Source organism: Dermacentor andersoni, chromosome 6, assembly GCF_023375885.2.
Source record: "Dermacentor andersoni chromosome 6, qqDerAnde1_hic_scaffold, whole genome shotgun sequence".
Taxonomy (NCBI): Eukaryota; Metazoa; Arthropoda; class Arachnida; order Ixodida; family Ixodidae; genus Dermacentor; species Dermacentor andersoni.
In genome coordinates, this window is record NC_092819.1 from 87,413,393 (window position 1) to 87,440,561 (window position 27,169).

Below are 27,169 nucleotides of genomic sequence, written 5' to 3' on the forward strand. Positions count from 1 at the left end.
GGGTATGTTTGTTCGCCTAATTGGTTCTCATGGAGGTCTGTGATGTTTCTGTGAAAGAGACATTCTAAATAAGTTCAATGACCAGCTGCGCGAATCCAACTGACCCTATTGCTTACATAGCCCTGTCACTTGCTACAAATTTCCAATACACCAGCTTATTGCTCCATATCTCCCCACTCTTTATGAAGATACACGCTAACGCACAGAGCCCTATTACTAACTCACTGTTAATTTTATTGTGATAGCAATTATATGGACACTCCAGGCGGATTTCTGCGGCCGTCGCCGTGATGTTCCGTATAAAGTTCAAGGGCGATGGCATCGTTGCCGCCCACCGTATGCTGTATGTGCGATTGCAAGCGTGCGAGCGTGAGCCGACGATGGTGGCTGAATCTCACGCACGCAATGGAGGAGAACGGAGAGGAAGCGCGCTGTCTGCCGTCGCACACAAGGCACCGGGAGGAGGGGCAGGACGTTCTACTCCGGCGGTGGTTGCGTATGGCGCGCCCTCGCGGGCCATATCTTGAACGCGAGCTGCGATGGAGATAGAGTGCACCGATTGCTGATAGCTTCGTGTGCGCTGCGTTTTCGGAGCTTAGTTTGCGTTCAAGCGAGAGACAGCACGAAGGTAATTCTCTCGCTGCTGCTGTCGCGCTTTCTGGTACTTGCGTGTTGACAATGGGTGAGCGCGGTCATCGAGTGAGGTGTGTTCCGGTTTGCTTGTGGGCGCGTGACATCATGCTTGTTGATTTAGTTAGCAAGTGAATGTTTACAAGGTTATACGACTGCGGCAGTGAAGAGAACAACGAGCCTTTATTGTGTCATTATTGTCGACGACAGCGACAAAGCCAAGTACTATTTATCACATTGTCACGACAGGACGATTGGACGTTATCCGAGCAGGCGCTACTCGAACAACTTCTCCAACGCTGATCTGCCCGCAAGGCTGTGAAGGCACTTCTGTGACTCTTGAGGATGACTGACCTGTATAACAAATTTGACTTTGCGGTGCCCTCTACGCACATACGCGAACTCACCGCGTATTTCCATTCGTCTCTCTCTCTCTCTCCCTCATCTTTCTATTCCCCTGTTCCTTCCCCCAGCCTGCGGTAGCCAAACAGACGGATTTATGGTCAGCATCCTTGCCTTATTCCTTTCTTTTCACCTCCTTCTCCTTCCAAGCCGCACACTTACTCTCATGTGTAAGTGCACGACGAGAAGCCTATTGACCTTCTTAGAGGAGTAGAGGTGAAGATTGATTGGTGAGAACCGGTCTATAATGTCGGAATGCTATTATTTGGCCATGGAAGCCGCTATAGTGAAGCGCTACGGAATAATATTGACCACCTGGTGTCATAAGCTTTGCATGTAAATGTGAGACCTCGTCGAAATGGGACCACTACTATAGGGAATTGAACCTACGAGCTGTTCTCTCACAGCAGATTGCTATTGTCGCTGACTGAACACATCGGGTAAGTACCAAAATAGTACAAAGGTTAACGTAAGTATCACAATGGTCCTAAAGAAGGAAGGCGAAGTGGACAGGGTATTTAAAGGTAACAATGATGGAGAATTTCATAATGGTGGAGCAGGACGACACGTCTGCCATGTGTAAGTCCATACGAGATGACCAAAATAGTTAGTGTCGTCTTTTAAACGCAATGCCAGCAAATATTTACCAGCTCTGTCTAGGCCCCGAAGATGTGTTAACCTGCTGACTAGGTATGGACAGCTGAGGTAGCTAATGCAGTTACGGTATAGTAAGACAGGAAGCAGGTGTAGTATGCAATATGGTTTATTCTCGCGAACTGTCACAGGTAAGAGTTGAGCGCTCAATTTTCGATTAACAGATAACATGGTCTATATTTCCCTTCTGTGCTAAAAGCGACAAATTACCGCAGCAAGAACACGTTCTAAATCTTGCTTTATGCCGACTAGACTTCCGGATAGGTGGCCAAGGTAGCGATGCCGCACTGGTTTCCTTTGTTTCTCGCCATCCTTATGTAACCGTGCTCGCCCCAGTCCGGTCCCATGCTGAAGTTTGAAAAGTATCGATTATGGAATCATAATATAGTTCGTTTACGAAGCTATAGATGCCGTTGGATACCAGCATATATAGAATTATTACAGATTTGCAAGAAAAGAAAGAGAGCTTACCTGTTCTTACAGATCCAGTAATCTATGCCATTGACAGTGCCGTATCCAACTATTAAAAGGCCATAGTTGACGTCAGAGGTACTGCAGAATGGATTTGTATAGATGCCTAAAAATTAAAAATGACCATGACGATCATGTGTTAAACATATCGCAATTAGCTATTTTGTATGCATTTTGCTATATGGGGCCATATGGCTATGAATGGAGTCTTAACTTGTTTTCGTCTATATTTATTAGTAAAACAGTAACTACCAATATAGTATTTTTATTGTGGACTTCACAACAGAGTTATTGATATATTGGCGTTGGCTACCAGGTAAAGAGAAAAACAAGCTCGACTAAATCTTCGAGGTTTTGTTCAAGGACAATGTTTCAGTAAATTTATGTCCTTACAATGGACATTTACTGCGAGTTTACCTCATCAATAAAATTGAGATGTATCCATCTGGCGTTTTGTATACTGACCCTTGTACTGAACTTATTCCATTTCCCAGAAGAGCGACAATTCATATAGTAATAACGATCACGCGCTAATGTAAGTTATGGTCGACTATATTGGCCACCTCATGTACGTACGTAGCTGTTGATTATAGGGCCACTGCGGAAATTCTTTATAATGCTAAGCTTCTGTTCTGCGCAGACGGAGCCAAGGTCAGAGCAAGGTCACGCTCAAGGGCTTGATGTCGTTTTGATAACGTTTCGTCTCCCAAAAATGTGGGCCAGTACCGGAGATCGTGCAGTATAAATGTGGACGTAGTGCGGATTAAGACGGCCAGATGGGCCGGTAGCGGAGGTAGTGCATGCAAACAAACACCGTACATGATGCAAATTAGGGTGGCTCGTTTGGCCAGCATGAGACACGGGGCTAACAAACACCGGATATAAGCAAATCTAGGCGCTCTGCGGCGGCAGGAGATGCACAGTAACGCTGACGTGACCTCTAACACTAACATGCCATCGTTGTCACGCTGTCATCGTCATTCGGCCGTCGTAGTTTTATTGTTTTCATGATGTTGTGGTCATTCTTTCGTTGTCCTGTCATCGCCATTTTTCCTGTCATTTTTACTCTGTTGCTGTCACTGCATTGTAATGCCCTCGTCATCACGCCTTCTTCGAGCCGGCGTCTCCAAATTGTCGAGATGACTCCATCGTCGTAATGCTGTTATTGAGATCACGTCATCACGAGGTCGCTGTCGTGCCGTCGTGATTGCTCCCTCATCGTCATTTTGTCGTAGTGATTGCATTGTCGCCGGACCACTGTAATCACACATATGTCGTCATGCCGTTGTCGCGATTCCACCTTCTTCGTTCCGTTGTCGCCATACAATCGTCGATATGGTATATACCGTTGTCACGATGCCACCATCATCATTCGATTGCAATCATTTTAGCATCGTCATCCCATGGCTGGTATGCAATTGTCGTCATTCCCCAATCTAAAAAAGTAAGAGTCGTGCTAGCGCCGACGCAGCATCTACTCTAGAAAAAGTGCAATTACTCTTTTACAAATCTTCTGTAACGGAGGAGTAGAAGGCCATTGACCATTTCCAGCGCATACTCTATCGAATGCGCAAATACTCTCTTCACCCACGGCGACAACTCTGCGATAGCCTCTGGGAGTAAATTTGCTTCATGGCCACAAAGCCACACACCAATACTTTGGCGCAAAATTCGCACTGAAATGCCATGTTTAGGCACCGCTTTGCTCTATGCGGTTCACAGCGCACACCGTTCGCAGCACAGAAACGAATTCGCTCATATGGCCAAAGGGAAAAATTCGGGGCTATCACAGGAGCGAGACATCGTTCGAGCGACGCACAGTCATCATCAGTCATGTGAATTCGTTGCTGCCGGCAGCACATTTAGCTCAGACACACACTGAACGATTGCCATTCCCTGTGGGTTTGGATCATTTCACAACGAAATTAAACTGAAAACATTGCCCATATGAGGAATTTTGATCTCTAGCACAGACGCTAAGTGGAGAAAGAAAAAAATACGAAGACACCTAAGCCAGTATTATGAGTTGTGAATACGAAAGCATTACTGTCCAATTGAACACCGCTGACAGGTCCTTCGAGGTATGAACTCCTCGCTGCAAAACGAGTGCGTGGAGACGCTTGGCGCGTTTTGATTTGGGCTGACCGAGGCGCAATTAGAACGTAGGTAAGAGCTTGCGCGGACAAGGAACGTGCAGATATCACAGGCTTTCCCAGAGGGAGAGCTAGGGTGAAGTAGCGTCGCGGCGACGCCCTCTCCCCTCTTGCGACACCTGGTCCGCTATGGCGTCTCTGCTCCGTCGAGGCGTAAGCGTGACGTGGCGTCGCAGCCAATGGGAATTTAGGCGCCGTTTCGCTCCTACAGACAACAGAAACACAGTTTTTTTTCGCTCATTGGCCATTTGACGCTTTCGCATAAAAAAGAATGCGCAGAGCACCATCGGGGGACTCAAGGCACCTTTGCATACGCGAGAGCTCGGTACAACACCGTGTATTCACGTGACCGTTCCTGTCTGATGCCTCCATTGGTTGCCTTCCCGTGATGCATGATCTTTTACACCGCTGATCGCTCTTTGTCAGAACAGAAGTATTCCATTTTTCCGTGCCCGCGGACTGCGTCACCGTCGTACCTCAGTCTCCGTGGTTGCAAGTTGCGTTAAAGGATCCCTCAAATGCCCTATGCGCTTTATCTAATAGATACGACACGATCTAATAGGCACGACACCGCTCGGCACACCATGCTGATCCACGTATCGTTCCAGGTGCTGCTATGCTGGCCCCTTGTTCTCCCGTGCACATTACCGGACCCGTTACCATTGCCGACGCCACCTTCTGTCAACGCAACTGAACCCGTCGTCACCAACCAACCCTTCTCCGCCACCTTTTCTACTGGAAATCCAGTTCCAGCGCGCACGGAAGTGCCCGTCTGGCAACACCCCGCCTCGCCTACGTCACTTGTCACAGGACCGCACCAAGCACTACTTAACCGGGAATGGAATGGCGCCTGCGTGGGGCACGACACCGCTCGGCACACCATGCTGATCCACGTATCGTTCCAGGTGCTGCTATGCTGGCCCCTTGTTCTCCCGTGCACATTACCGGACCCGTTACCATTGCCGACGCCACCTTCTGTCAACGCAACTGAACCCGTCGTCACCAACCAACCCTTCTCCGCCACCTTTTCTACTGGAAATCCAGTTCCAGCGCGCACGGAAGTGCCCGTCTGGCAACACCCCGCCTCGCCTACGTCACTTGTCACAGGACCGCACCAAGCACTACTTAACCGGGAATGGAATGGCGCCTGCGTGGGGCACGACACCGCTCGGCACACCATGCTGATCCACGTATCGTTCCAGGTTTGTTACCTCGGCAACTCAAAGGATTTTCGTAGTAGTGACCACTTTCTTATTGCGGTGTCTTGCCCCATTCACGTAAATTGGCGCTATGTGATTTGTTTATGTAGTGACATGATTGCTTTTGAACTGCTTTCCGAGCTTATGCTGTTATTGTCAGGTGATGTCGAGTTGAATCCAGGCCCACTTGCTGCTACCTACCTCACCCCTTTGTTAGAGGCAATTCGAGCAGAAATCGTAGAAATACGAGCATTTCAAGCAAACCAAGACAATATATTATTGTCTCTTCAATCACGCGTAACACTGCTGGAATGCACCAGACAAACACCAGGCAATGATTTTTCAAAATCCCAAACAGCTCAGATCCGCAACGATATTGCAGCCCTAAAAACTGCAAGCATAAAAACTAGTAATAGGATGCGACGAAATAACTTACTATTCTTAGGATTAGACGATTGTGTCGGTGAGTCATGGAAGGAGTCCGAAGATAAAATACTGGCATTGTGCGCAGATAATCTAAACATTAAATTAGAACCCAACTCTATTGAGCGAGCGCACCGAATTGGTAAATTTTGCGAATCAAAGAAGCGGCCTATCATTGTAAAATTCACCCATTTTAAGACAAAAGACAACATCCTCTCTCATGGACGAAAATTAAAAGATACCAGCTATGCCATCAGAGAAGACTTCGAGGCTACCACGCGCGTGTCTAGAGCTCAACTATTACAGTTCGCCCGAACTCAGAAATGTGCATTCAAACTCAGTTTCGATAAACTTCATATCGGTAGTAAGTGTTTTTTCTATGACATCGCATCTTCCAAAGTTGAGGAATGCACACCACCAATGCGTCATGCGTACACGCGAACCATAAATTCTGTAAGTACACCCACAGTCTTGACCAAATGATGCCTCCAGAATACTAGCTCAAGTCCCACTCCCAAAAGGCTGCCTAAATTTTTGAATTTCAACATAGCATTCACTAACATACGAAGTGTAGTGCCAAAGCGAGATCAGTTACACAGCTATATTAGCGACACAGAATCCTATATCGTCTTGCTAACAGAAACGTGGCTGAGCTCGGACATAGACGATAACGAAGTTTTTCCGTCTACCACTAACTTCACATTATACCGTAACGATAGACAAGGCCGAAGGGGAGGAGGCGTCCTTATCGCTGTTAGAAAGACATTATCATCCTACCTAATATGTCACGATAGTAACCTTGAACTTACATGGGTATGTGTCTATAACAATACGATAAGAACAGTTTTTGGCATTTGTTATAGACCACCTGATAAACAGCAAGCTTTCATTGATTTGCTGTCCCAATCCCTAGCAAACATTAAACACAAGCTGCCGAATGCACCAGTTTTTCTTTTCGGAGATTTTAATTACCCCCAGATTAACTGGAGTAGGCTGTCTCTATCAACAGGGACCTTTTCCACTGAAGCAATGCAGTTTCTTGAAGTAACAGAAGACTTTAACCTCCAGCAGATGATAGCATGCCCCACCAGAGGCGATAACATACTCGACCTACTTCTTACAACTCACCCGGACGACATTTCCGCCATTACCGCGATACCTGGCTTCAGCGATCATTGTCTCCTGCATGTTGTTATTCGTCTTCCACTGAGTAAGAAATCATCTACCCAAAAACTAATCTCTGACTACCGGAGAGGTAACTATGAGGCCATAAACAGTGGACTAGAGTCATTTTGGCAAAACTTTCAGACCACTTTTTCGTCACGCTCAGTGAACTCCAACTGGGAGCTATTTAGAAACGCAATGTTAAAGCTAAAAGATAAGTACATACCCACTATTGTCGTAAAATCAGACTATAACAACCCTTGGTTCACTAAACGTGTAAAATCTCTTCTCAAACTTAAAAAACGTCTCTATAGGAAAGCAAATCAAAGTAATAGCACTGCAGCGTGGGAAAGGTATCTCGCATGCGTAAAACTGTATATTCAGGAGGTTAGTCAAGCTAAAGATAAATTTAACAGTCACGATCTACTCTCCATTCTCCAATCAAATCCACATAAATTTTGGCGCATGCTCTCCACTAAAGACAGATCTAACACCATCGAACTCGTTGACCTCGATGGTGAACCTATCCATAATGATGAATGCGCAACCGCCCTAAATAACTACTTTTCTTCTCTATTTACTGCTCCCATTCACGTACCTGACCAGCCCACACTTACTGCTTCAGTGCAAACTATGCCAGACCTAGACATATACGCGGAGGGCATATTTAACCTAATCAATAGCCTTAAACCATCATCTTCCGCTGGCTGTGATAGTATTAGTAGTAAACTTCTGAAGAACACCTCTCATGTATCAGCACAAATACTCTGCGTACTATTCAAACAATCGCTAGAGACGGGGACCGTTCCAGGTGACTGGAAGAAAGCTAAAATCTTGCCCATTTTTAAATCAGGTGACCGCTCAAACCTTACCAATTACCGCCCAATCTCCCTTACAAGCATTTCCTCAAAATTACTTGAACACATTATAGCCTCAAACCTAATGAAATTCCTTGAAAGCAAAACTTTTTTCTACCCATTTCAGCAGGGTTTCCGAAAACACTTATCGTGTGATTCCCAACTCGCCGAATTCACCCACGACATTCTGCTTATCATGGACAGGAACCTCCAGATCGACGCCGTTTTCTTAGATTACTCAAAAGCTTTTGACAAGGTGCCTCACGAGCTCCTACTGCAAAAACTATCTGGACTTGGAATCTGTAATAGCTTACTGAAATGGATTGAACAATTCCTATCCGGGCGCACACAATACACTTCCACAAACAATCACCGCTCACCTCTTACCGATGTGACTTCGGGCGTCCCTCAGGGCGCCTGTCTGTCCCCTTTATTATTTCTAATCTATGTAAACGACTTGCCTACTAGCATACATTGTAAACTACGACTTTTCGCAGACGACTGCGTAGTTTACAACACTGTTAACTCCTCTGACGATGTTCTTTGCCTGCAGCGTGACCTCGATGCCATCTCGTCATGGTGCGAAAAATGGCACATGCCTCTCAACTTATCGAAATGCAAATCTATGTCTTTTACCCGAAAACGCAGTCCTTTTCAGTCCACTTATCGCATTAGCTCTGTCAACATCAGCGCCACTTCATCTTACAAGTACCTGGGTCTTATTTTGACGCCATCACTCTCTTGGATAACACATATCGAAACAATACGTCGCAAAGCTGCGCGCTCACTCGGGTATCTACAAAGAAATCTAAAGAAGGCATCCCCAGAGGTAAAGAAGTTGGCATACTTGACATTTGTCCGTCCACAACTTGAATTTGCTTCTGCTGTCGGGCATCCATCTCAAGATTACCTAGCCGCATCATTGGAATCCGTTCAAAACCGAGCCGCCCGCTTCATCACTTCCCATTATTCACGGTACACTAGTGTCACTTCTTTGAAACAAACGATAGGTCTGCCAACACTGAAGTCTCGCCGCATCATATCACGTCTTTGCATGCTGCACTCTTTTTTTTTTTTTACAGTCCACGCTCAAGGCACCACCTTCTTAAACCACCATTACGAACTTCCTCTCGCATAAGTCACAGCTCTGCCATAGCACGTTTACCCAGCCGCTCATCTGCCATGACCACTTCCTTCTTTCCTGATGCAATCGTTTATTGGAATGCGCTCCCTGACAACTTCGTTACCTGTACTGACCGCAAAAAATTTCGTGAATACCTAACAAATCACTTTGAATAACTTTCTGATCCCAGTGTACATCGTTCATGAACCCATCATAAACCTATCGGAATAGTCTACCCTTGTCAACCCTTCCACCTACTCTTTTTCTTTTGTTTCTTTTATTGCTAATATATTGCCGTGTTACTTCTTTCAATTCGAATTTTTTCTTTGATTGTTTAAAGTCGTACAAAATCAGCGATGTGTTATTTTTCTTTTTTTCGGTGTTTTGCAAGAAACCACTCTTACACGTGTTTGTATTGCCCCCCCTTGTGTAATGCCTTCGGGCCTTCAAGGTGATAATAAATGAAATAAATGAAATGATTCACGGAGGCCACAAGTCTTACAGCGAAGCTGTTAGCCCCTCAATGGTCTCATTTTTCGTGTCTGCCCGTGAACAAGAATTATCGTCATGAGCAATGTGACTCATACCACCCTAAGCAAGTAAAAATGAAATGTCTCAACTCCCTCGTAATGCAGAGGCTACAAGCACTCAGCGAAGTGAGGCGAACCGTCCACACATTCATTGTAATCGCGCATACAACGTGCAGAACAGCGTACGTTTCAATAAAGAAAAAGCTCACCTCCTGGCTTTCGCTTTTTCGTCGAAGAAGAAAAAAGAAGAAACCATGAGATGCAAAAGCATTTAGAATTTACTGTATTTTCGCATATTGCTTTAATTTGTTAATGCTTCCCGGCGCACGTCTGGTGCTGCTTCCCAATTAACGTCACGAGAAACAGTACTCTGGACTGTGAGGTCCAGTTCCAGTTCTGATATGGCATTTCGGTTATTTAGTGCTATTTTCTTAGGCAAGCTGCATAAGGCAAACTGAAGCTAGAAACAAAATCACGACTTCACCATCAGATTGTTAAAAAGAGGCCGGTGCTGAATTACCACCTGTAAAACAAATATGACCATTTTGTTTTGCTAAGAACAGCGTCTCGGGTTTCGTTTGTGGTGCAATGATTAACAACGAAGTCACACCAACTCGCCTGGCTGCTGGCGATTATATTAAAATTTACCTTGGTCATACTGGAAGAAATCATCGTGCGTGGCATCAACCGCAACTGCAACTGGGCCAACAGTGGCTACAACCGCCTGGAGTTGCTCCTCAGAACTTTGAGGAACTGTTCGAAATCCGGATATCGTCGCACCTACGGCTCCCTTGTCGAATGCACACGTCATGGTCTAAAATAGAAGAAAAAGACGTTTAGAAATAGCCCCCCTTAATTCAAAACAGAACACCGAGAAAAGCAGTGGTCGGTTGTATGGGACAAAACATTCCTCATTGATATTCCTCATTGTAAGTAAATGCCCGAGTGGTAGCATATCTTTCGCGCTACAGGTCATGCATTCTCAACTCTCGTGGCTCACTTCGTTATTGAGATAGCGAGCGAATTTCAAGATGCTACTAGAACGACAACTGTTTTGAGCACGACCCGATTTCAGAGGCCATGCATGACGCGCACAACTTCGTTTCTCAAAGGATAGATGGCTCTACCATGTCGGTACTTGCTGAGAAGCTACAAAGAATGGTCAAATACTCAACTTTCTCCCACTCATGCGCGTTGGTAAGTGTTTAGAAAGTGCTCGCAGGCGTTGTTCCTATACGTAGCTAGGATATTACAGTGGGCACGCCACAAACAACAAACGAAACAAACAAACAAAACGGCACTAGGGGAGAGTAAATATTAGCGCGTGCGATAACAGCAGCGAGTGCGTGCAGTCCCAAGAAATTTCCGGTCACGTGGCTTATCAGTCTACTACGTCCACAACAAAAAGCACTCTTTTTAGATTGTTTAAATGTACGAAAAGCTGCTTTTGCGTTTTCAGATAAAAGACCGACGCGTAACCTCCTCAAGACTAATGCATAAATATTGTCGCATAAGTTGCGGCAAACATGACTTCTAAAATTGTTAATATTGACAGCAGAGAGTGTCAAATAAATGTGCGTGCGTGAAAACTTTATTGAATATCCTGCAAATTGATGGCCTGGGTCTAGGCCGCGCGGGGGAAAGAGAGACACTGCCACTCGGTAGCTTCCCGACCTTGCTGGATGGCCCAAAGTGGGTCCTGGAGATCTGAGCTGGACAGTGCGGCTCCTTACGGCGCCCCTAGTTCATCTGGGTTTTTGTTTTAACGCCCTCGTGCTGCTTGTCCTCAATTTAGTCTGATAATTTTAGCGCATTGCGACATGGCGTCAGACCAGAAGCCGTCGGGGTTAGTAAAGGCAGTAGGTAGACAGTGGGCCTAGTTTCGGTATTGGCAATAAAGCATCGCCATGACGCTGGTAACCAAATAAAAATTCGATAACTTTTGCATATGTGACTCTATCCTTTCAACCTGCTTAGCCATAGAGTACACTGTAAGAAAAGTTTACACCCTTTGGATTGGCCCTTCTGCCACACAAATATAATCGTCATCTGCCTTGATCCGTTTCCTTTCTTTAACGCTGCGAGCCCGGTACTTTCCAGTAACGAACGGAATGCCCGTTATCAGCATGACAGCATTCCCGACAGGAATGTAGCGGGCGCGGCGTTTTCAAGAAAGGAAACGCATCAAGGCAGATGACGATTATCGTTGTGGCGCAGAAGGGGCACTCCAAAGGGTGTAAACATTTCTTAGAGTGTAACGTCATGCAATGATGTGCAGAAATGAAATGCGCTTTTGGCTATTTTCTTTTTCGGCGTCTTATATCCTCATTTGGTCGCTTTATTGAAGCGCCAGCGGGTGGCGCTTTCGCTCTTATCGAATCGGCTGCCATTGCGTTCGTCTGCTCGTGCCACTTTCTGTGTACTATCAGCGTCAAATGAAAGTTGAACAGCGGAGCGCACCGTCATCGCCCGCGTAGATTCGCCCGCGCGGCGCGGGAGATGACGGTGCAAACTGCACGACGCGCGCCACTGTTCGCGCCGACAGCACTTGTGGTTTCGGCGATCTGTGCGACAAGACTCGCCGTAAACGGCAACATTTTAGCTTCATTTTCATTTTCTCCCTTTCAAACGTAAGAACCAGAACAGAAGCGAAGTTATTTCCCTAGAGGGGGATCGCGCAGTGCGGTCAAACCGGATGTGCGCGCCTGTCAATGGTGATGACTGGACGGCGTGCACTATATCTTCGCTTATGCTTGGGCCACGCGCTCCGCTGTTCAACTTTCATTTGACGCTGATAGTACATAGAAAGTTGCACGAGCAGACGAACGCAATGGCAGCCGATTCGATAAGAGCGAAAGCGCCACCCGCTGGCGCTTCAATAAAGCGACCAAATGAGGATATAAGACGCCGAAAAAGAAAATAGCCAAAAGCGCATTTCATTTCTGCACATCATTGCATGACGTTACACTCTAAGAAATGTTTACACCCTTTGGAGTGCCCCTTTTGCCCCACAACGATAATCGTCATCTGCCTTGATGCGTTTCCTTTCTTGAAAACGCCGCGCCCGCTACATTCCTGTCGGGAATGCTGTCATGCTGATAACGGGCATTCCGTTCGTTACTGGAAAGTACCGGGCTCGCAGCGTTAAAGAAAGGAAACGGATCAAGGCAGATGACGATTATTATTGTGTGGCAGAAGGGCCACTCCAAAGGGTGTAAACTTTTCTTAGAGTGTACTCTATGGTTAAGCAGCGTATGATCTGAAGTTAGATTTTCTTTCTGTGCCCACAAACGTTCCGGAAGAGTTTGAAACCGCGAGGAAAAGGCACAAGGCGGGCTGCGCGGCTGTGGGGTGTGGCGACTCGCGGAGGAACAGCAGCGGGAAATTTTCCCGTTTCCCCGAGAACTATAAAGGTAAGCTCAATTATTCTGCAGTCGTTATGAAAAAAACAAGCGATATCGTTGTCAATACAAGTATAGGGTGAATGGAAAGATTTTCCGCGGTTGTTTTCAAGTGAATATCTTTTTCGGTTTAGCGCGGTACATTTTTCTGCGGTGTTGTAAGAAACTGAAGCTACTTGTTGACAGCTGCACATAGAGCCGATTGATGCTAGCTGACGCGCATCACAAAAATTTCGCTTCGCTATATGTTGGCGGTTGCTCTTCATTTTTTTTTTTTTCGCGGGTTCAAAAAACTTGCAATTTATATTTGCTTAAGGTATTTGAATGCTTGCTGCAAAAACTAATTACGCTGGAGAGCCTTCCGGTGACCAGGTTTTTGTGACATTACCACCTTTGAATGTTCATGAGCACGCCAGAAGCCCTCCCCCCTCCCCCTCAAAATAAGCAAACAAGCAAACAGACAAACAAACATTTACGTAGCAGTCACCATTAGCGTTTTGAATTACAAGAACAATTTCCACTTACCTGTGCGATGATTGAGGTGCGCTTCACTTTTCAGTGTGTGCCTAGGACAGCAGAATTTCTTCGTCGCTACTTCCTACTCTCAACTTTGCTGTCGCTTTTAGGTGTTCTATAACCGTGACCACACGACATTTTGCCCATTTTTCAGATGTGACATATGTCGAAATTACGCTAAACGGGGAATCCTGGCAGGAGTGACATGGGAGTAGGTGTAACAACGGCTACCACCTCTGTGCGGGCCACTTCGACCCAGCCAAAAACAAGACTTCCATGGTCGACTGTGCCGACTGTTGGAGCGAAAGAGCGGTCCCTGGTCGATGAAGGTAAAGTTAGTGCTTGCGGATCTGGGCTTCTGTTGTTCGTTATTTTCGTACAGAAATCAGTTGACAGGATACGCCGCAAATGTAATTCGGCACGGTGAGCGCTGTCTTTTCCTCGTCATCTGCTGCGGCGCCGCGTGCCATGTGACGTTACGCAGCGAAATTTGCTCCGCGTGCGCCAAGAAACCGCGTGCTTATCAGTTTGTCTTTATCGCTCGCTCGTCTGTGGTGTGCGATGTTCCCGATTACAGGCTAAGCAGCCGCACAATTTTTGCTGACAAAGAGCGAATTCACGTTCGTAAGAAGTCCCGCCGAGCTCGAAGCTACAGCATACGATATGGCGAAGCCAGTTCTTGCAGCGCACTTCCGTGTTCTCCGTAAGTTTGCTTTGCCACATTACATCAGAAATTTTTTCCAGAGATAAAATTGCAATATTCACTTGACCAGCAGCTTTACACTATTCTAAGTTACTTTTCTTCCTACGGGTGTTCTGCGAAAAAGCGAAGCCAAATTAAACAAAAAGCTCAATTACCTAATCCTTATGAAGACGATACAAAAGCTTTCATCGATCAGGAAAACTGACTCTAAAAAACTGATGCCCTGTATTCTCAGCCAGCTATTGAGAAACCAGCAATGCTTAGCATGTTACAGAAATATACGGCAGAACTAAACTTTGGAACTTTGCTTAATAAAACTTGCAGGCATATTTGTACTTGAAATCTGCAAAGAAATATCAGAACTGACCTACATGAATTTAAAGTACTATTTAACGAAAACAGCTGTGTTTTTTTTTCACGTGCTCTAGAAAGTTGATAATGAATGGGCTTTTCATGCCGTGTTTCCAATAAATGTGAAGCGATGTCATATGGCACGTATTTGTCGCCAATGGAATTCGCTTTACAATGGAGCACGACACTCGTGCATAGACAGGGCGCGGCGCTTGTCTTGTGTACCGGTGTGTTGTGTTCCTTTAGACAGCCTGAAACATTGTCCAAAATTGTCAGCTAGCCCAACAAAATCTTCTAATGATGTGATGTTCTTGCATGTTCCTACCCAACCGCAGCGAGGCCAAAAGCGGAAAATGTGACACTAGAGACCAGATGCGTCATCAACGGACTGAGAAATGACACACAAAGCTATTGCCAATTAGCGAAGTTGAAGAGCTGCCAAAAGATTACCACGAGGGAAGCACTAGAGAAGTTGATGTATCGTGCGAGCTCACAGTTCTACCAACTCATGCGGAGCCAGGTGTTACTCCATTATCGCTAGAGGAATGCAAGGACATGGAAAAATTGTTTTTCTGGAGCACGTTGGTGTGGACGCGCACTTGTGCGGTTTGACCATTGTACTTAAATATCAGCTAAACAGCAGTCTTCTATAATAATAATAAGTGACACATAAACCTGCTGCAGCCGTTTTTCTTTGCCTGGCTTAAGCTGCACATAAATAACATCAATCCGGAACTCGAAAAAAAAACAGCGTGAGAGAAAGCCCGCTGCAGGAAGAAAGCTCCAGAATCTTGAAAATGAGGAAACATTTTCTAACTGGTTTTTATTCCTTTTGCAATTCCGATAGTTCCAATGGCGGAGTCCTCACTAGCCTATCTTTGCAAAATATTTCGGCATATTTGAATGTTTGCACAAACATCGTGCAGTGTATTTTTTGTGCAGACAATCATTGCACCCAAACTTGCAGTCTCCTGTTTAAAAATTATTACCTAGCTACCATAAAAGGATCATGGGATGCTAGAATCTTCCTGAGCTTACTTCAATAATGTCGTGCATGTACTAATGTTGCTCGACACTCTTGACTTCAGTGGCTTCATTAATATGGCCAAGGTATGTGCGTGTGTGCAGGGGGGGGGGGGGGGCTTCTTTCGGCGAAGCCACGAATATCCTTAATAAGCAAAGAAAGCATGTTGTGCCAGAAACGAGTGTTCTAGAAGAATTGCAACGCTTTTGCATTCTTATTGTGTCGACAACAAAATTCTCATGACGGGTGACTTCCAGCCAGTGAATAAACTCATAACATAGCTCTGACACCTAACCTATGCTTCAAACAGGTTGCACAGGTCGCACGAAACTGAACCTATGGGCTTTGTTAAAGAAAGTGCATAATGTACGTCCAGCGTGTTGGAAGAAGGCCTTGAAAACCATTTAAAGAAAATTGTTCTATGCAAGTCGCCCTGATGCATTGAATGCTGCCGATTTTTTTTTTTTTAATATTTCTCGGTGCGCCGAAGCTGCGCGTTCAATAATGCCTTTGTGCATCACTGTCCTTGCCCAACCTCAACTGACTATCAACCGCCCAATGACACACGCTTCTCCTGGATTTACTGTTTCTTGATAAAAAAAAAATGCGGATGTATTTGTTGTTCTTGTTTTGGGAATGCCCCTTATGCTAAATTGATAGAACAAATCAAGTGCGTTACAAATTTCAGAAACGTCTGTAATACCCTCCCGAGTAATTTTGTAATGGTACCTTGTTCGCAATGTTGGACATCTGAATGAAGGTCCAGTGGCCTTGCATGTTGTATCGCGAAACAAAGAAAAAATATGAAAAAAACGACATTTTCAATATACTCTGGTGAATATGAACTGGCACATTAGCACAAGGAGAGCTATACAGAAAATTTACTAGGAATAGCATGTTTTCTGGACTAGCTAGTATAGCCGTTTGTATGGAATATAAGTGGCTTTTATTTGTACGCGAGAAAAGTGGGTCTGCTGCGATTGATAATCTTTCGTTTATTCCAGATAACTGTTGCTACAAGAATTGCCTTGGTAGAGTTGTGTTGTGCACAGCAAACAAAGATGGCCTCTGTAGCCCTTGTCTATGAGAAAGTGGAGGAAGCTGTTTTATGTATGTACGATCGTAGTACAGAATGCGCCCATTTCTACTGCATAATGAGATACTCAGCTCTGCATTATTGTGTTGTGTATTTAATGCTTTGCTGCATGATAGGCGCAAGCTGCCGCAAGCGACGGCTGCTTGCAACGTCGGGAGGGACATCCCTGGCCTTTCGTATATAAAAGATCCAGCCTAGAAACTGATTTGTCTGCTGTCGCAGCACCGCTATGGGCGGCGGCGTGCTGTCAAAATTACCATAACTCCCATTACTACAAGTACTCTAAATCACCATCACTGCCATTACGCTAAGGTTTACGCTAAGACGTGTGGCTTGCTACCATGGGCCAGGGAAAGGGGGTAAAGAAGAAAACAAAGGAGAGGGAGGTAGATGCTATAACAATGAAAACGAGGAGGAGTGGAGGGCATCGATAACGCCTGAAATTGGTCAATGAGGTCAATCGATTTCATACAGTGTAGTAATGCCCGTGTTCCTTTGTAAGTCTGAGACGCGTGGGGCAATGGTCCACGAATCTTCGTCTCTGAAACTTATCTATAATCTAGCCGGCTTAACACAGTCCGGGGAACGTTGCGTTTGACGCCATATAACGATCGTGAAAACACGCTACTCCTAAGACCCTTTGTTCATTGTAGCACGACTCAAACATTTCTATCTTCCACTCCAATAAAATCTGTGTAGGCTTTCATAAAAAGCCCTTTACTACAGGCACTGCAGTAAAGTTGCGTCAAAGCGGGAAAGTGCGACACCTTTTTCAGCTTCAACGAATCGACAGGTCTGTACATGCGAAAGTTAGGGGCAGTCGGGGTGCTCCAAGAGAGTTGAATCTTAGCGTTGAACATTGTCGTGTTGCAGCTTACTCCGAGAACAGCACAGAACTCTTATTTGGGGTGAATCACTCACCTTTGAAGCATAAGGGTAGAGTTCTTCCAGGTCAATGCCCTTGTTTTGTATGATGTATTCAAAAGCCTGGTCTGCTCGCCCTCCTTCGCAACCTAGGTTGCCGAAATCTTGAGAGCAGTCAATGAGGTTTTGTTCGCTTAGGTCCACCAGTTGACCCGTCTTGATGAAATGATGGCTTTCCACTGCTCCGGCCTAGTTGCGTTGGGATCACGAGAATGTTACAAATAAATGAGATACACTAATTACATATCCCAAAGAATTACATCAGCTTGCACAGGTACGTTTACAAAAACATTGAACACTTCACATAATATTGGATTCATAGCAGTAAAAAAAAAGGCTACTGATGAAAATGTGGCGCAGTAAGTGAGTTAGTAAAGCATGAAATGAAATGCAATACAAGGGTACGAAAGGAATGAGATGCCATGTACGGCCATGCTAGCGCCACTAGCTTTGGATAAAAAGTAATTCAGCGGAATCAAAATGCAGCTGCGATTTAGCGGTAAATGCAAGATAAACGCGTCAGCACTACGTCGCACCTTTGAGGTATCCCGGATTCCTGATTTTAACCATGTTCACCACTCGACACACGTCCCGCCTCGTCGACGAGCGAAGGGCAACGGTCATGGATACATATATATATATATATATATATATATATATCATAGGGATGGGTGCCATTCAAGATGGGTGAAAAAGACGACGTTCCCCTGGCTAGCAGAAGCTCGACAGGCACTCCGCTGATCAAGCCCGTCGGGAATAACTCTACCTGACATCTCAATGTTACGCCTTTCGTGGAAGTAACAATATATGTATATATATCTATGCACCTCTACAACGTGACGGGCTTCCAGCACTACACACACACACACACGCACATGCACACACACACACACACACACACACGTCTTCCACTTTCACAATCCTAATGCTAATACGCTAACAAACACGCTTCCGAGATTTCTTGTATTTATCAGCTGCGGCAAGCACGGGAATAAGAATTCTGTACAGACATGTATCTGACAGTAGTGCTGAAGCTGGTAAGCTGTTTGTAAAATTGCTTGGCGCTATTTTCCCGTGCCCTAGAGTAGGGTAGCCAACCAGAAGCATTCTGGTTAACATCCCTGCTTTCTCTTTTTATTTTCTCCTCCTCCTCCTAGCTGACGCTATGAGCCCCGCCCAGAGGGGCCATTTAATTGCCACGCAAGCTACATGCAAGCAGTAAATTCAGTGTCAAACACGGAAGCAGCTTGAAGCACGCTGTCCGTTAAACGCATGGGTGCTCTTTTATTTTCAGCCACTTCTTTATCCATTGCTCATAGGGTACAGGGGAGGGGGGTATTCTGTAGGAGTCCACCTAGTGGACTGTATTTCGGCGGCTGCTGATTGGCTGGGGCCGCTAGTCTCTTCCTCGCTCTTACAGCTGCATCCAATCAGCAGCGGCCGAAATGGACAGCCCACTAGGTGGACTCTTACAGCATACCCCTCCCCCGCCCCCCAGATGTAACGGTTCCGGCTCTATTTTTACAGCCTGCGGTATAGCGGCTTCGAAATGTAACACCTGCGTCTGTGCAGCGAGCCCTTTACTGTGTGTGCCTTGTCAAATAAATTGCACACGTCTTTTTAGTTGCCTCAGGCGCGTGGCCTCAGGGACGTTATTAGTTGTGCCCTTTGTTCATCCTGCACTCTCACATCGAGAGTGCAGAATGAAGATGGAACTATCTCTCACAACGCCTTGCAGTCGGCATTCTTCTGATCTGCTCGGCTGCCTTATTGTACATATTGATGTTCTACCGTCAAAAAAAGATATTCTTAGTTTGTTCTTCAGAGAGCTTCCTTGTTTTGCAAAAGTGAGTAAAGACCCTTTAAGCGCTTTTCGCCTGAAAATCCCAATGGCGTCTAAGCAATGACGATACTTTTTTGGCTAGAAAGCAGTAGAGGCAAATCAGATAAAGCAAACCGCGCTGAAAGCCCACGTTGCCACGCAGGATCCTTGCGTCTTCACAGGAGTCACAGCCCCTTTGTTCCTCCAATCGACAGCGTCAGGAAGAATTGACGTGTTGAGCATTCGTGAAGCAGTACTTTCCGGGCTCTGGTAATTCCTTTGCGACGGGAAAATTAATCTTGGCGCAGCTGTATGCTTGATCTCCTGTGGCAACTGTGGAATTTGAAAGATAATATTGCTTTTAGCGCACAAATTCATTTAAAAAATGAAAACGCGGAAATTGACAAGTCAGATACAAAGGTTATATTTTGCATGCACTAGAGAAGTGTTTATACGTCGAAGTCAAGTTAGACTGAGGCGTAAGACAAAAGCAGAATGTCAGCTTTCTTTATGTAAAATTTCAGAAAAACCATCTACGAAGATTTTTTTGAACAAGGAAGCTGCAATCGAATTGTGAATTTTATGCGCCAAACCCACGATTTCATTATCAGGCACGCTATAGTGTGGGACTCCAGATTAATTTTGGTCACCAGGTGATCTTTGACGTGCCAATGAACGCAACACGGACCTTTTTGCATTTAGGCTTCATCGAAATGCGGCCAACGCGGCCGGTATTTGATATTGCAACCTTGTATTTAGCAGCGCAACAGCATGGCCACTATGCTACCGAGTAACCAAGCTACGTTTTCAAGTCATTGAATCCCCGAAGGCTTGCTTCAAGGTTAATAAAAATTGACGAACTATCGATGAAAAGCTGCATGGAATGATAAGAATTACTATTAAGCAGTAATGAATAGATGAGGACAACCCGACCTCGATCATCTCAAGAAAACAATCTTTCTCTGCCAACATTGTGTCCTCGCGAAATAGCATTCTCGCATAGAAACGCAAACGCTTTTGTTACTTATATCAGAGATTAAACAAAAAACCCACATACATATATATATATATATATATATATATATATATATATATATATATATATATATATATATATATATATATATATACTGACAGGCTTCCTACATAAACTATCATATAATACCAATTTTAGCCAGCCTTATTTGGATCATTTCCCTCCCCTGAATCGGGTCTCTGGACAAAGTCTATCAGCTCCAATATAAGCCTGCTTTTCGGATACAGTAAGCCAGCCTTTGTGACAATTTAAGTTGGTTTGTTGATTACCATCGCCTACATCGAAATGCGGCCACCGCCACCGGGATTTGACCCCGCGTCCTCGTGCTTGCAGCACACCATAACCGTTAAGCCACCACGACGGCTAGAAGCCCTTGAAGGAGGCGCCACGCAGCGCGGTGCCATTTCTCAAGGCGATACAAGACCTGCGCCGCGGAACTCGCTGGCCGCTGGCTTTCAGCGCTCAGCGCCAAAAGATGACAAGGAAGTGTGTAGTGCCCTGTATGTCTTTTAAGCGTCGCTCTTGGAAATGACAAATACAACTTCAGCGTACTAAATTACAGCTTGAATGATATTGTGAACAAACGTGTAGAAGAATTCTGAAGCAATATTTTTGGTAACTTGTTTCGGCAGTTACTAGCTTATGTAGTGTGGTCCTGTACAAAAGGTTGGCGGCCAGTGAACGCATTCTTTAAAGATTTGACTGGTTGCCCTGTTGATCTCGTTTTGTTCTCCAACTTGCCCAGATGATGTTCTCATTGGAGTACCTGGATAACGACTCTGGCTTTTAGCTCAAGGTCATTTGAAGGTCGCCGACAACGGGAGTTAAAAGCATTTCATGCTTGAAAATTCCGGCAGAATCCCTCACCATGACTGTTGATAGCAATGCGATAAGGATTCAAGTAATGTAGCTACACACCGCATTGCCGAATATACGTTTAATTAAAATCTGTAGTGGTCATTCTGACACTTCTGTTGCTTAATTTCCGTGTTGCAATTTTTGTGATAGCTACCCCCTTTGTAATGCTAATCACTTGCAAAGGTTGGCCACAAGAATGGTGGCGTCACGGCTACTTTATTACGCCGATGCCGTAAGGACGATGGAATTACGTATGAATGACGTTGATGAAATGACGAAGGCAGTATAACGAAGACGGCATGACAATAATGGGATGACGACGAGTGTATGACGCTCATGGCGGGAACACTGTATCATGACGCTTGTTGGACGACAACTAAATGACGAAGCTGTAATGACGACAATGGAATGATCAGGATATCATGTCGACGACGGTTTGATGACGACGCTGGGATGACAATAGCATGACAACGGCGGCATAATCACGATTGAGTGACGGACGCCATTACAATTAACGAAGAAATGACACTGATGCGACGACAAAGGCAGTATAACGACGAGGACTATGGGAGGAAATCGCTCGGTGATGGACGTCGCCGGACTTACGAGGGTATGAACAGAGTCAGCTTATGATGTCGGACGGACGATGATGAAATGACCTCGACGATATCACGAATACGGTATACGAGCACGAATTCATGACGACTGTATGACAGCGATTCAATGGCAACTTGTGCCACTGGGTTGGCGCAAGAGAACAGACAGACAGACAGACAGACAGACAGACAGACAGACAGACAGACAGACAGACAGACAGACAGACAGACAGACAGACAGACAGACAGACAGACAGACAGACAGACAGACAGACAGACAGACAGACACAGACAGACAGACAGACAGACAGACACAGACAGACACAGACAGACAGACACAGACAGACAGACACAGACAGACAGATAGATAGATAGACAGACACAGACAGACAGACACAGACAGACAGATAGATAGATAGACAGACAGACAGACAGACAGACAGACACAGACAGACAGACAGATAGATAGATAGATAGACAGACACAGACAGAGAGACACTGACAGACAGACAGGTAGATAGACAGACACAGATAGATAGATAGATAGATAGATAGATAGATAGATAGATAGATAGATAGATAGATAGATAGATAGATAGATAGATAGATAGATAGATAGATAGATAGATAGATAGATAGATAGGCTTAAAACACCTGGAGTAGGCAAGTAATGCGAATCGCATTACAATGTAACCACTTTTTAATAAACAATAAATGCGCTTGTGCATAAAAAGTCAGAAATATTGTATACAAACCATGTCGGCGAACTTGTTTATTATGCGTCTGTAGGTTACTTCTCCTCTTGCGTATCTTTTGTTGTGTTCTGCAATTTCAAGCTGGTTTCGAAGAAACTGCAGCCTCCTTGTCTCATCTTCTGATGGTGACGAGTAATATTTCCCTACAGACCAGAAAAAAAGAAATGTGTTTTTTGAGCTGGGGTAGAGAACTGTCTTTGAAACTTAATTTTATTGTACGACCAAATCGTCTAACTGGTTATCCAAAGTTTGTATATGCATCACGCGGCAACCGGACACAAGTGACTTGCAAGTGGAGGGAACAATCGGATCTTAAAGGCAAATGTTTGGTTGTTACAGTCATATAAAAGTGAATCAGATAAAACATTGGGAAAACTAGTTGTTACATTGAATAATTTGAAATGTAGAAATAGATAGAAACGAAAGTAAAGGAGAACGAAAAATTGGCAATGGCTTAGCTCGGCTATGCCTGGATATACGTAGCGAAAGCTAAGGTAGAGCATGATTAGCCTTGATTAATCGTGGTTGCAAGTACAGGTTAGTCTGGTTGTCTAGCTATGTTGCGGCGTCTAGCCAATCGTTCGGCGTGCTGTTCGTCTGTTTCCTGGGCGATTCGTTTCCTCTTCATCTCGTTCCAAAGTCGATTCCAGGCCTCCTCCTGCTTATCAGAATTGTCGCCGTCCATACTGCCGCCTCAACTGCGGTTGCGGCGCACGCGAGCTCTCCTTTTCAATCCTCCGACATGTTTTCAGGCATACGACGCAGCTGGCGAAGCGAGCAGAGGCGAGCGCAACGACGGGGAACGTGGTGTGACGTCTTACCAAACGGCAGCGGCAAAAAGGCGCGGCGTTGCGCAGCGGCGGTACACCTGTGGCTCGGTGCTACTAATGGCGCATGCGCAGTAGTGACTAGGCAGCGAGAGAAAGAGAGAGAAATATCCGCGGCGAGGCGCGCGTTGTGACGCCATGTGCCTCCTCGGAGCACCGCCACAGCGAAATCGCAAGTTCGCGGCCAGTAAAGCTTTCGCTTTAAAAATTGACAATCATTTTAACATACGTCAAAGAGGGTGAATGCGAAAGCCTGCGCGCTCAAGAGGCATTCAATAAATTACTTGACATTCTCATTCGAATGCGTTGTTACTTCTTGTTACTTTCTTTCTCCTACTAAAGGTCATGGGTTCGAGTGCCTTAATTAAAGCTACCTTAATTAACTGCGTCTTAATAAACTTCACCCTATTTAACACCAAAGGTTCTGGGCATGACTTCCACTAAAGTACAAGGGTTCGATTCCAATCAAAGGTCGTGGGTTCAAGTGCCTTATTAACTCTAAATTACCTGTGCCTTTTTCGTCCTCATTAGCGGCATCGATGTGGCGTCGATGTGGCAGTGATGTGGCAGAAATGATGGAGAAGAACGCGCGAGTAGTGGCACGAGCGCTCCGATTGTCGGTACTTCACAGCGCGACCTGGAGACGTAGAAATCTAAGGCTTTCGCCCTAAAAGTAAGATTGCCACAGGGGACAGTCGAATCCACATTTTTCACATTTTGCACGCGTAATGCTGAAGTTGTACGCTCGGCTCCTACTATCAGCATGCTCGCTTTCCCTGCATTTTTTTTTTACCTTTTCAAATGAATGTTATTCATTTGATTGTTATTTGATTGTTATTCAAGACAACATTCAATGTCACCTGTGCTTTCTCTGGCTTCATCTGTCTGTTTTCTTCATGTGGTTTTTAGAGGAAGACTTTCGTTGTCTAAACACATCTTTGGCTTTACAATGTATAAAAATATTTCATAGCTCCAAGATGATACCTAAGAACCAAACAAGATATCAGCGCAATGCGTTGGCGGGCTAGTTGGTGCGGATCCATAAATACTTTGTGTAGCGCAATACAACGGACACAAGAAGGGCGACAGGACATAGCGCTTTGTCCTGTCGCGTGTCTTGCGTCCGTTGTATTGCGCTAAACAAAGTATTTAAGATATCAGCCATGGAGGCAGAACAACGACTTACCGTATTTCACCTTGAAGGCATTCCACTCCTATTCCATGCTTGCAATGCTGACTCCGGCACAGCCCCATATTAAAGCCCTTAATAATATCCAGGATAACAGCGTAAGAAGGAAAGAATGTGACATAATCTGGAAGCACAATGAACGAGAGTAGCACGAGTCTTGTGGTTAGGCACTCCCGGGTTAGTAGATCTTGTAGGATTAGGAAGCCAGTTGAAGAGAGACATGTCAAAATGCATCTTCCTAGCACTGCTTGTGTTGTGGTGTCGGTGTTGTGTGAGGAACAGAATGTAGGCTTTTCACTGAAAACGTTTTTTTTTTTTTTGTTGCGTATCTCACAAGGTTTTGAAGTACCAAAGCGAATGCAGAAGTTCAGGAGGCGAGTGAGTGACTACCAATCTCAGGAAGAAGAAAAGCGCAGAGCCACCGTTTATATTCTCTATAAAATCAAGTTAGTTTTTGCCTGTTTGCGCTGGGAAATTAGTGTGTTTATTTCAGCTTACGAATGTCGACAATGAGAGTGCGTAGGCACAAGAAAACGCGATTGAGCTTTTCGTTGTTTAATCCTGTTATAACTCAGTGGGACCGAAGTTAAGATTCTGAGGAAGTACTAAAATTTTGGCTACAAACGAAATATTAATGCGGACCTTTATTTCACTCATGCTTGGCATTTTGGGCTAGGTAATAGTTCCTGTCTCGCCTCGCTTGCGCAAACAAATTTGTGAGCAACGAATGGTGGAAATGAACCTCTGCCGTCGAATACAGCCACCAGGGGCTGTGACCACTAGGCCGCAGTCGATATTTTTTATTGCCAACTTTCAGTGTATGCATACTTCCTTCGTTACAAAGCCATACAGGTCTTTGAAAATCTGGGCACGGGCACCTCGCGTCACTTTTTTCGCCTTCTTTCCTTGTAACAGCTCCCATTTTAAGTGCCTGTGTGAGGCTGCACAACCTCTGGTACCGAGCTACTTTGCCCCGTACTTTCCTCGTATCAGCTTACGCTACGTCGAAACTGTGCGACGCTGTACCGACTTCTAGATGGCCGATGTAAATCATACTTCAACGTTTCTTCGCCGGAGTACAACTCTCATCATTGTTATAACACACACCACATGACACAGCCATAGGCATGTACGATTGCATCAGATGTACATGCTTATAAGCTTATAATGTCACAATCCGTGTTTATTTCCTTTCTGGCCGCCCACTGCCTATGTAGAAACCAACAATCGCCGTGTCGTAAGCTCGCCTGGAACTGCTGGCTAGAAAGCACGCCATTGCCGCCATACGATGTTATTCAAGGTGGTCATCACTCTGCTGTTGTCGTCACACACACACACACGGATGCTCGATCCCCACGAGCGCACAACTATATACTCAGTTTACGCAAGCACGTTGGTCCACCTCTGGTATTGTTTTGCGGAGCTACAAACAGCCCTAGACAGCCAGGTATTTGCGAAATGCATCCCATAACATCGATAGTGCGCAATGTCTGCATAATCTTTTTCAGTGATGATTTACTTATGAAAACACAGATCTAAACAAGCAACGATCATTCTATTAGTGATATATCGCTTTGTTTCCGCTTGGAATTTCTGTATAATGCATTTGCCGTTCTACCTCTATCTTGAACAGAAGCTCTAGAGTGTGCTCAGCCAGAAAGATTCAATTTCTCTTGGCATTTTCTTTACGCTACGGTTACGGGTACGTCATGGTAAACAAATCAGCTGCTGACATTTTGAACCGGTGCTTGTACATAAGGCTTATTGATGTAGTTTTCTTCTTTCTATTGTACCGGAAGAAAAAGTTTAGCATAGAGATTGCCGTGGGAGGTACAAAATTTTTTATCGGATTTTCAAGCTGGAACACTATACACAAAACGACAGCATGTCCCAGAGAATTCCTAATTGAATTATGAGGTTTTACATGCCAAAACCACTTTCTGACTATGAGGCACGCCGTAGTGGGGGACTCCGGAAATTTGGACCACCTGGGGTTCTTTAACGTGCACCTAAATCTAGGTACACGGGTGTTTTCGCATTTCACCCCCATCGAAATGCGGCCGCCGTGGCCGGGATTCAATCCTGCGGCCTCGTGCTCAGCAGCCTAACACCATAGCCACTGAGCAACCACGGCGGGTCAGAGAATTCCTAACATATCATGTTACGGCCTCCTTTCAAGCTTATGCTCTTGTAAGATTCACTGCACTCCAATGATGGGCATTGTCGAATAACGAGAAAATGGACCGAATTGCAGGATTTGCTTACCGAAGTCCGATAACAACGAGGAAACAGCGCTAACAATGGTCACTTGCACAACTGCAAAAATCCCTGAGTGTCCGGTGGTCTGGCGTCCGCATTAGACAAAAGCCAACACCGAGTGTTATCAGGAAAGCGAGATATGTTCGGCAAGCATTCCTAGCAAGACGTGTCAGGTGTGCCCCGGTGTGCAGTCATACAGCTGCGTT

General features: G+C 45.2%; 2 protein-coding genes across 4 annotated transcripts in view; one reads left to right on the forward strand and one right to left on the reverse strand.

The window, feature by feature from the left end:
* Positions 1-1,779: 1,779 nt before the first annotated feature.
* On the reverse strand, positions 1,780-27,125 carry LOC126522530 (procathepsin L-like). 2 transcript variants are annotated; one of them, XM_050171292.3, is made up of 8 exons: positions 26,970-27,105; positions 24,702-24,828; positions 22,689-22,831; positions 19,579-19,776; positions 17,619-17,810; positions 10,255-10,420; positions 2,158-2,263; positions 1,780-2,034 (listed from the first exon to the last, which is right to left on the reverse strand). In XM_050171292.3, the coding sequence occupies exons 3-8, from the start codon at positions 22,689-22,691 to the stop codon at positions 1,935-1,937; spliced, it is 765 nt and encodes a 254-aa protein (XP_050027249.2). In that variant the 5' UTR covers positions 22,692-22,831; positions 24,702-24,828; positions 26,970-27,105; the 3' UTR covers positions 1,780-1,934. The 2 variants fall into 2 exon arrangements, with proteins under 2 accessions (XP_050027249.2, XP_072144903.1); XM_072288802.1 differs by lacking the exons at positions 1,780-2,034; positions 2,158-2,263 and adding an exon at positions 4,258-4,515 and having other exon boundaries at positions 26,970-27,125.
* LOC126522531 (procathepsin L-like) overlaps positions 12,913-27,169 on the forward strand; it is a 123,235-nt gene continuing 108,978 nt past the window's right edge. The window contains exons 1-2 of one of the 2 annotated variants that reach the window (XM_072288799.1): positions 12,913-13,019; positions 13,678-13,852. In XM_072288799.1, coding sequence (XP_072144900.1) covers positions 13,847-13,852 — 6 coding nt within the window. In that variant the 5' untranslated portion in view covers positions 12,913-13,019; positions 13,678-13,846. Of the gene's footprint in view, positions 13,020-13,540; positions 13,853-27,169 lie in introns of those variants that run through there. The other variant, XM_072288800.1, reaches the window with a different exon arrangement.